This window comes from Coffea eugenioides, chromosome 1 (assembly GCF_003713205.1).
Source record: "Coffea eugenioides isolate CCC68of chromosome 1, Ceug_1.0, whole genome shotgun sequence".
NCBI lineage: Eukaryota > Viridiplantae > Streptophyta > Magnoliopsida > Gentianales > Rubiaceae > Coffea > Coffea eugenioides.
Window position 1 is genome coordinate 32,284,653 of NC_040035.1, and position 10,867 is coordinate 32,295,519.

Genomic DNA, 10,867 nt, shown 5'->3' on the forward strand with positions numbered 1-10,867 from the left:
TATATAGTAATGTGGATATGATTCGTATATATGATTCGTATTTGTGATTCCTAGTCGGAATCGTCGATTTGAGCGTTGTTCATCGACTTATATTCGTATTCGTATTCGGGGGACGCTCAAACTCGTTGGTTACTTTGCGAATCGAGCCAGCATGGGTTTGGCCGGTAAGCTTAGCAAACCATGAGATATTCGTAGAGTATGATCTATTGGAGAGATCTTACTCGGCATTACTCGCGCAGTATTGCCATGATATACTCGAGTATTATCAAAATTTTGATGAGTGGACCCGATAAGGGGGTGTAACGGTGACGAGATTCGAAGAAAATGGTGTATCTACAGGATTTGATACTTATGTGGTTGACGGAGTGTCAACATGGAATTTAATCAAGACCATGGCTCGACTACGTGAAATTTAGCTCCTGAGAGCTACAGTATCTTTGAATTGTTTCTGTCTATTTTTCTTATTGGAAATGTGAATTATTCGAACTTTATAGCTTTACTTACAGTGTATTTGTTGTTGCTATTTGGAATACGTGCTTGCATGTGTGTTTCTTGGCCTTATGAATATTTGTTTACCCCGTTAGATTTGTTTTCCTTAACAGAACCAGATGGGAAGATTTTGGAGAAAAGCCGACTAGATTACTCTTTTGATTAGTACCTTGGTTATAATTGTTTAGTCGACTTATAATTGTTGTATTTTGAAACTTGATGCACTTTTGATTTGGCATATTGGATGTATTTGTCTAGACAACTTTTGGATGTTGTATATATTTGGGAATTGATGTATCTTTTGGATCCTGATGTAAGAATTGGGTAACTGATGTATTCTGAACTCGTGGTGTAAGATTTGGATATTTGATTATGGAAGCGACTTTTCCTTATTAGACTAGTATAAATTGTTATATATTGTTAACCTTGAATCGATTTGTTTCGAATCCTGATGAGAGTTGGGCAGGCGTTTCGCGGATACCCTTGGGTTCGCCCTTGGGAGAAGTGGGGACGTCACACTAAGAATAGAATCAGAACCAGAATCATCGATTATAATTCAGGTTCCAAAACATCTTAAAATAAAAGAAAGATAAACTTGTCTAAGATTGTGGATCTTTTATTTTATTTAAAATGATCATTAACATTCAACAGTGTGATGTACTTTTCATAAAGTTCATATTTTCCCTTTTTCTTATTCAATAATGATAAAATCAAAATCTTATTTTTCTTCACCTTCTCTTCATTTTAAAATATTTTTTCACATTACTTTCTCTTCTTTTTTTAACATTTCGCATCAAAATTTCTAACAATAAGTAATTAAGTGTAATTATAAGGAATCAGAACTAGAACTGTAGAAAACGAAATCGAAATTGTTAAGAATTGGAAGCAAAACTAGTAGTTCCAGAATCATTATCGATAATCGTCCTATAAAATGTCGAATCCAGAACTGACGATTCTAAAATCGCGATCATGATTTATGTTAACCACATATATAAATTTAAGATGAATCACCTAAAATGTACTCCAAACTAAGTGGATCCCCTAATTTACATTCAAATTTGAAATTGTCCTTCATACACAGGTTATCATGCATTTAGACCCAACGGTAAGCATACAAAAAATACCCAAAACATAAAACAAAAAAAGTTTTACAACCAGCAAATTGCCCGTATAAATGTACCATTATGACGTTACATAGGAAGAGAGAGCACGGATATTTCCTAAATCCCATGTGTCGTTCTACAATTGGGTACCACAGCTCTTCGAACGTGGCTCCCCGGAAGAAAATCCAGTTCCCTCAATATTTCCCACAAATGAATTTAATATAAATAATACGATTTTACAATAAATAAAATCAGTAATTAGATACTTACTCTAATCTAAAACCCTTCCTCTCAAGAATTTAAATTGAAAAATATCTCATTCTTTTCCGATCTGCAGTTTTCTCCGATCAACAATTCGATAAGAAGAGCAAGAAGAAGCGGTCTCGTCGATTCCTTTCCTCTTGTAAGTTGATTTCAATTAGCAGATTAATTGATTATTTAGTTCGATCCTGTGATTTTTACAAGTAAACCCTGAAAAAGATTCAATTTTGACCAACTGTTCGGTGAATATTTCTATTGATTTAGGATAATTTTAAATAGGGTTGTTAATTGTGTGTTTTTATGTTGATTTCTGACAGATAACAAGAAGGGTCTCTGATTTTCTGGTTAAAGTTTTGATAAAGGGTAAGAGAGAGAGGCAATGAAGAATATTGAGCGTATTGCAAATGTTGCTTTAGCAGGTATTTTTTTGGTCTCTCCTTTATTGTTTGATTAATTAAAGTTTTTATATTAGTTGCCCCTTTTTATTTATTTTTATATGCTTCCCCCTTTTTCCTCCCCTTGAATGTATTGGATTTTACAAATATTCTTTTTATTCTTCGATTTTAATTAGCAAAGTGCTTTTTTTTAGCGAGTGTAGTAGAATTGATATTCAATTTTCAATTTCTTTTTGCTCGTTTTGTTCCTTGAAAGGATAGAAGTTTTAGTATAGGCTACTGGGATGTTGACTATTCCTTGGCAGAAAAAGGAAATGGTTTTCGGCTGTTATCCTGCTAAAAAGCTACAAGCTAAAAGCTGTACCGCAACTGGAAGTTTTTAAGATTCCAATATGGATTACAGGATTGATTTGGTAGAGGATAAGTAGTTTCGGTTATTAAAAGAAAAAAAGGTCCTCTGATGGTTGGAAGGCTGCAGTATTAGCTGGTCAAGTGTTTCTCTTTCCTCCTCAGGCAAATCTGGATTGAGTCTCGCTCATGGAGGCAGAGTACATGCGCTTGCGCGCTACGGCTTATGCAGTTGATCGGATCAGATAGCCTTTCAGGCAGATACAGGGCACATCAGGGACTCCCCCTCGCCTTGGAACCGCCTTAGTCCTTTTCTGAAAATTTTTTGCCTAGAGATTGATGCTATTGTGTTGCTATCATGTTTCAGGGTTTTAAAAGTGTTTTCAGCAAGAGCCTATTCTAGCTTGGATTCTTTTATTTCATCTTTGTCTTATTTATCTTTCTTTGATGATGAAAACAAATGGTTCTTTGTTCAACTTTTCCAATTTTTTTCTAGCCTGTGCTGCTAGAGCTTTGATGCTGTACTGTAAATTGAATTTATACAACATTTTTTTCTTCTGCCGTTATTCTTGATTAGATGAGACTCCATCCAGCTCCCAATTCCATGCCTCTATTTAGAGGATCTTTCATTGAGTTTCTCTAATTTTTTTGGGCCAATCATAAAACAAAATTCTTTTCCAACTTTTCTTGATGATCATCTTCTATTGTGTAAATTCAATTCTTTTAAAACATCACTGTTTATTTGTTAAGAAATTTCTTTTCTGTTCCTGTTAATACCAGCACATTGTAGTAATTCAGCTTTTTGATGTGTATAATATAGCATACTCTAATTGAAGTCCACATAATATGTTTGTTGGATCCTTGACGCATTACTAAGTTTATGAGATTTTGCAAGAACCAACCTTAATCTTTAATTACTTTGTCATTCCTGCAGGCCTGACTTTTGCCCCACTAATTCTGAAGGTAGACCCAAATTTAAATGTCATTTTGACAGCTTGCCTTACGGTTTTTGTTGGTTGTTACCGTTCTGTTAAGCCAACACCTCCATCAGTAAGTGAAGCCATCCAGATGTTGCTCTTGATTTGCCCTTTGCTTTTCTAAAACCAAGCTAGCCTTGACTTGACTAAATCTGTGGTTTTAATTTTGCAGGAAACAATGTCCAATGAACATGCCATGCGATTTCCCTTGGTTGGAAGTGCAATGCTGTTATCACTGTTCTTGCTTTTTAAGTTCCTTTCGAAGGACTTGGTTAATGCTGTGTTGACATGCTACTTTTTTGTTCTTGGGATCGTTGCTCTTTCGTATGTTCTTTCCGTATGGATCATTATACTTTGCGTTATTTTTCTGTGATGAACATCTTTCTGTTTGTCTGTTGACTTTTTCGATCTAAGCTCCTTTTTCACTGTTTCCAGTGCAACCTTGCTGCCTGCAATCAAACGCTTTTTGCCTAAGCATTGGAACGAAGATGTAATTATCTGGCGTTTTCCCTATATTCGCTGTATGTATTCACTTCCCTTTCTATTCAGAGCCTATATGTGTTCGCTGTGGTTCTAGTTCTTTTTGTGAAGCTCCACCTTGTCTTGGAGTGCTTCATATTTCCTTTTATGCTTAGTAGAAGTTAAATCAAGCATGCCTTTGGACTTGGGTAGCTACTTTTGTGAAAAATTCTTCTGGTAAAATATCCATTTGCAGCATCATCTTTCATCACTTGTCTCAAAAGTTTTTCAAAACTATTTTCAAAGTAAGCTTTAACTGTACCTTTTCATTTTCAAGCCTCAATTGAAATGAATTTTAATCTGTTGCCAAGCAAAGCTGAGTTTCAAAACATGAGTATTTTTATAATGATGTGAGATTTATAAGTTGTCCCTGTATAGGCACCTGATTATCATATTCTATATCAAGTCTTGCTTCCTTTTCCTTTCGTTTTTCTTTTCTTCTCTTTTCTCTCCCTTTTTTTGGTTGAAGATCTTCATCAAAGAGATAGGCATTTTTGTACAGTAGGTACCTTTAGGCTGCTACAGAATTGTATTTCATAACTCAATTTCCTTAACATATGAGTTTATTTTTACTGCCTCCACTAGAATAGATACCATTTATTTGATACTTTGTTTAAAGTTGTTAGCTTTTGAATCTTGGCTCACACTAATTATTGATTGTAGGATATTCAGTTGTAGGTTTGTTGGTTTTTAACCATTATCCTCCACATTGTCTGTCACTTTTGTGAAATACCTGCTGGGTTTTCTATGGTCAGTTTGTGTACAGATGGAGGAGATATCACTTCTTCAACCCAAGCTAAGACTGTTTGTATGAGTTTGTTAGGTTTCTTAAATACTGCAACTTTAAGACCAAGAATGCCGTAAAGTTGTTAACTGCAATATCTTGATGACTTTTCCATAGTAGAATTGGTGGTTCAGTAATTAAATAGTATATTTGGACAGAGTGGCTAGGTTTCCCCTCTCTCTCTCTCTCTATATATATATATATATATATATAGCTCCCGACTTCTCTCTCTCTTTTTATCTGCTTCATATATTGCTTGCAATATGCAGAATGATGTTTTTCTGTACACATTTATTGGACAGCTTTGGAGGTTGAGTTCACAAGGTCTCAGGTTGTTGCTGCAATTCCTGGAACCTTCTTTTGTGCATGGTATGCTGCACAGAAGCATTGGCTGGCCAATAACATATTGGGGCTTGCATTCTGCATTCAGGTTGACATTATCATCTTTGAAATATGTTGCTCTGTATACGTTTTAGGAGTGCAAGTTCTTTTGAAAGTTCCTAAAATGTGCAATAGTTGACATTATGACCCATTTTTTCTTCTCCTCCGTTTAATTTAAGTGATTCCCGTCCCCCACGGCCCTGCCCCCAAAAAAACCTGTATCTAATCTAAATAAACAGTAAACATGAGTTGGTCAACACTCTGATAGCTGACTTTCATTTCCTCCCCCAACTTTTGCTTCGGTTTTTTTTCCCTGTCCATATTTAATTGTGTACTAAGTCACTTCTGTCAACTTTGTGTCTGCTTTTCTTAGTTGTGTATTTGTCTCGATCGTTTGAACTTTCTTCCATCATTTATGCCTGACTCAAGTGTTTAACTTGCATTTCTTTGTTCTTGCCGTTTTTCACTAGTGCTTGAACCGGAAAGAATCAGAAGCCCATGCTTTATGAATTAACATTAGAAGTATAAATATCTTGGTTGCATGTTTTCCTGTATCTCTCTTCATGTGAAATGAAGAGTATGTGAAAACTAGCATCTTTCTGTGATACATGAGTGTTGTTCTCTCTCGTTTGCTACTTCCTAGAGCATTTCCTTTGACACTGTTTTGAAGAATTTCTAAATCAAACTTGAAGCACTAATTGTTGTTGTAAACTAGGTTACATAAGTTGCACATTTGCTTTCCTTGACTCTCCATGCCATTGTCAATCTCTGGCTATGATTATGTCTCTGGAGTTGTCCTTCCTGTAGTAGAAGTGAAGAAGCTATATAGATGCCTGTCTTCTGGATTGACGAACTAGAGTGCTTTTTATCATTCTTTGGAATACTTGGTAGCATATTATTTGCAGAATCTTCTTCATCCGTTATGATGTTAAGGTTTCCCTCATTTTTTCTCCTATTAATAAATAAAGCATACTTTCTTCATCAATTTGATCCCATGTTGTTTTAAATCCTATAAGCTTATGTAATGATCTCACTCTGTTTTGTGTTTGATTTTGAAGGGAATCGAAATGCTTTCACTTGGTTCATTCAAGACTGGAGCTATTCTTTTGGTAAGTGAAGGAAGTTTAGTAACCTAAATAAACTTATTTGTATAAATGCAATAAGATAGATTGAAAGGCGACGACCAAGACTTTGTGTATCAATGCTTTGTCAGTATGCTTTGATAGATACAAATGGACACACATGTATTCATGCATTTTTATCAGTATTCCCGCTCTAATTGATGCATCTTCCAGATTGTGCTATCCTACCATTTGTTTACAATGATGCAATTTACATCTTCTTAATTTGCAGGCTGGACTTTTTGTATATGACATTTTCTGGGTCTTTTTTACCCCAGTAATGGTTAGTGTTGCTAAATCTTTTGATGCTCCTATCAAGGTAAGTGTGTGATCTTGTGTTCTGTATATCTTTTACAGAAATTCTTGTACTTGGATTCTGTCTATCATAGTTTGCAACCAAGTGTAACAATATATACTTTCTACAGCTTTTGTTCCCAACGGCTGACTCTGCACGTCCGTTTTCAATGCTGGGTCTTGGGGATATAGTAATTCCTGGTATGGCTTTTATTCTAATTGTTCTAATAGTAGTTGTCGGTTTGTCATCCTCATTTTTGGCTGCTATGTTGGGAGTCCATGGTTGAGTTTTTGAATTTGATGTTCGACTGTTTTTCATCCTTGACTGTTTTTATAAGGGAACACGTCTGGTGATGAGATTCATCATTTTTAATCCAGCCCTTTCTACAGCATTTTATTTTTTAAAATCTGAAATAATTGTGCAGCTTTTCGTTTTCATCTCTAAGCTCCTTATTTGGTTTGTTGGTGATCCCTTGTGATGTGTGCATGGTTCTAAATTGTATGAATAAATACTCAAAGCATGCTAAGTAAAATCGGCATCTGTAATTTATATATCTCAGGGATTTTTGTGGCACTGGCATTGCGCTTTGATGTTTCTCGGGGGAAGCAGAACCAATATTTCAAGAGTGCTTTTGTAGGATACTCTGTTGGTTTGATCCTGACAATAATTGTCATGAACTGGTTTCAAGCTGCACAGGTCGGTGTTTTATGCATGTCCTTACCTTTGAAAGTAGATAGATACATTTGAGAAGTGTAAATTTGTTCAAGTGAGGGTCCATACTTCTCATTTTGTTGATCCTTTTTAATGGTTGTTTATTTAGCCTGCACTCTTGTATATTGTACCGGCTGTTATCGGATTTTTGGCTGTGCACGTCATTTGGAATGGGGAAGTGAAACCAGTAAGTCTTTTGTGATCATGAATTTATTTTATAACTGTTGTTAAATGCTGAACTTCTTTCTTTCCTGGTGTATTATAGTGAAATGACTTTATGCATGTCTTTAAGAGATACTTTTAAATGGCCAGCTCTTGATTTTAAACTTTTGCGACTAAGACAATGAAAATAAAACTAGAGGTAGCAACAGGCAATACGAAATAAAGGAAGGTATTATTGTTTGATTTTTTGGATTATGAATTTTTTCACAAGTTATTCTCTGAAGGTTCGAGTTTTGCTTGCATATTTCTTATGTATGATTGAAGGACATTCTGTAGATGGAAAGGGTTACCAATAGAATGTTTAATTTTGGACTGAAATTTTTTTTATGAATTCTTCTCTGAAGGTGCGAGTTTTGCTTGGCACATGCATGAGTAAGCCTCATTATATAGATGGACTGGGTTACCAACTGAACCTTTTTATTATAACAACTTTAAATAAGAAGAAAATTATATTCAGAAGTTTTAAGTTCTATAATCTGTCATGCCACATTTTAGTTCAATCACAGTACTGGTTCTGAGTACCTTAATCTTGTGTATAAGTTTAATTTTATTGCTTACATGACAAGCTGTCAAAAAAGTGAAGTATGGAACTGCCCAACTGTGTGCAAATTTTAGTTCGATCATCAAGTACTGGTTCTGAATACCTTCAGCTTGTAAATAAGTTTAATTTTGTTACGTAAATGATAAGCTTTCCTAAAAGTGAAGTATGGATCAGTCCAACAGTATGCAAAGCTAGCACTGCATCCCTACCATCCTTCTTAGTAATTAATATGGAATGATAACAAGTGAGCCCTTCAAAGCCAATGCATTCTGGTTTCCCTGCAAGGTAATCTACTGCTCTCTTAGACTCCCTATATACAAGGCAAAAGTTAACAAACCAATCTTGTTACTAGGAATATAAAGTTTTAGCAGTTGTAATTAGAAAAATTCACAATGTTATTCTTATGGGACCAGATTGTGACACTCTTGGGATCTAGGATCAGTACCATAGTTGCTTTTCCCTTTCATATGAAGTTTTCTTTATTGAAGCATCCTTTGATCAATTCTGATCTTTGGATGTAAATCTACCTTCCAGATTCTGATAATGGGATGTAAATCGACCTTCTGGACATCAAACATCTTTATTTGAAACTGTGCTTAATCCCATCTGGTTCTGGCCTTTAGCCTATTGAGAAATATCCTCCTGTTTGGGCTGTCGACCGTTAAACTAGCGGCATTGGGCTCCAGCCGAGCTAGTTTATTGCATTAAATCGTATGCACCCTTCCTATTCTAAGCTAATGCCTAATTGTACAGGCAGACCAGAGGCCTTTGACGTCAGAAAAGGTTAATTTGATCAAATAGTACTATCTGTTAAACTTTGAAGATGACTTTGTGGTTCATAACCATTGCTGGTTAGAATGATTGATCATCATCAGTTTGTGAACATTAGTCTTTAAGAGTAGATGGTTTAGTTTTTTAAGTCTCTTGGATAGTTATGGAGATGCTATCGCGGTGGGATTATGTTTTACTTCTCTGTTTCATACTTGGATTTTCTGCTTCAAAGTTCTGTCTTAACATTGTAATTTTTTTTACAGTTGTTGGAGTTCGATGAGTCTAAAGCTACCAGTTCTAAGGAAGATGATAGCAAATCAAGCAAGAAAGTAGAGTAGGTGACGGCACTACCTTGGGAAGAAACGTTCACCGGAAAATTTGGCAGAGACCCTTGATGCTTTAATGCTGGATTAACACTAATGCACCCTGGCATATTGTTGTACCAGATTTGGTGACTTAGCATTTAATTTTATTAGTCTTTCTAGGATATTTTATAAAATTATGGAAATTTTATAGAAAAATATGCAGCAAGCCTCAAATTCCTCATAGCTTCATCTTTCTTTTTCCCCTTTCTGTCAGTTCAAGGAATATGATTCAAAATAGTCAGGATACTTCAAGCTCCATTCCTTCTCTCTTGACTGCACGCTGTTAACTGTTTTAGCCTTTGCTATTGTTGTTTAGCATCAGAAGTTTGATTTTTATGTTAGGATTGTGAATGGAGCCGGATCAACTCGAGTTCAGCCTGTTCAGCCAGCAAAAGGCTCATTGAGCCTAAACTTTAATTGGGTCGAGCAAAGTTGAGGCATAAATATTAGGCGTGAACTAAATGTATGAGTATAATTATATATGTGAAATATACACTAATAACATCTATAATTTATAATTATAAGACATAAAGTGATGATAAGTTATATATAAATTTGTATTAATTCATAATTATAAAATATATATATTATATTATTAGGTACTAATTATGAGTTTGGATCAATTTTGATTTGAATCAGAAACTTGTATAATAGTGTGAAATAAGCTTGATCCTTTTAATTTGAGCCAAAATTCGAAAGTTCAAAATCCAAAAATTTATATACCTTGTAAACCGAGTTTGGACTTGTTAAAGTCCAGCTCAATTAACACTCTTAGTTTGTGTTATTGAAAGTGGACAAAAGAAGTCAGAACAGGAGAAAGGTTTGGAATGATAAATCCATCAGTTATTTCCTTCCAATTGTGGCTAGCTGTGTGATCGATACGCGACAAAGGTACCATGAAATGTTATGGGAGAAAGTGATTGGATAGGTCATTATCTGGGAAAAAGACCATGTTGGTTGGATTAAAACGTGTTTCGAATCATGATTTTACTTTTTAGTCATCTTTTCATATCAAATATATCATATTATAAAAATTATATAATAATTTTTTTTTATAAAAAAATAATCTTCTAACCAAACATGTTAAATCGTTTATACTTGTAAGATGTGGATTAGAAAATTTAAGTAGAGTTTCCAATATGTAACATTTGATCATCGTTGGAAAAATATTATGATCAAAAAATGGTCACTGTAAGTTGCATAACATTTAAATCCGAAAGGGTAAATTGTAAACTTGCTCGCTGAAGAATACAGAAGAAGAATGTAGCAACTTTTGCGTCCGATTTGTAGTGCTAAACAGAACTTACCTTGATTTCCACTTACGTCAAATCAGATGACAGATATGCAGTGACACTGCACCCGTTGCAAGCCGGATCCGGGGCAGGAACGGTTGTCAGAGCAACTGTTTCGGAAGGTGTAACACCATTTGCACACGGTATTACATCATCTGTACAAGATGTAACAATAGAAAAACAGTGAGTAATACTAGAACAACATTTTTGTGGGTCTCACACGGCGTGAAATCGAGTTACAATGAGTGATTTGAGCCGCACAAATTTTTTTGGCCTAATCATGGCCATGAAC

General features: G+C 35.0%; 1 protein-coding gene across 1 annotated transcript; it reads left to right on the plus strand.

Moving 5' to 3' along the window:
- The first annotated feature begins 1,757 nt into the window (after window positions 1-1,757).
- On the plus strand, window positions 1,758-9,625 carry LOC113761070 (signal peptide peptidase). Its single transcript, XM_027303891.1, has 12 exons — window positions 1,758-1,995; window positions 2,171-2,272; window positions 3,531-3,646; window positions 3,746-3,897; window positions 4,009-4,094; window positions 5,179-5,306; window positions 6,316-6,366; window positions 6,611-6,697; window positions 6,804-6,873; window positions 7,233-7,369; window positions 7,494-7,571; window positions 9,182-9,625. The coding sequence occupies exons 2-12, from the start codon at window positions 2,233-2,235 to the stop codon at window positions 9,254-9,256; spliced, it is 1,020 nt and encodes a 339-aa protein (XP_027159692.1). The 5' UTR covers window positions 1,758-1,995; window positions 2,171-2,232; the 3' UTR covers window positions 9,257-9,625.
- Window positions 9,626-10,867: the final 1,242 nt, after the last annotated feature.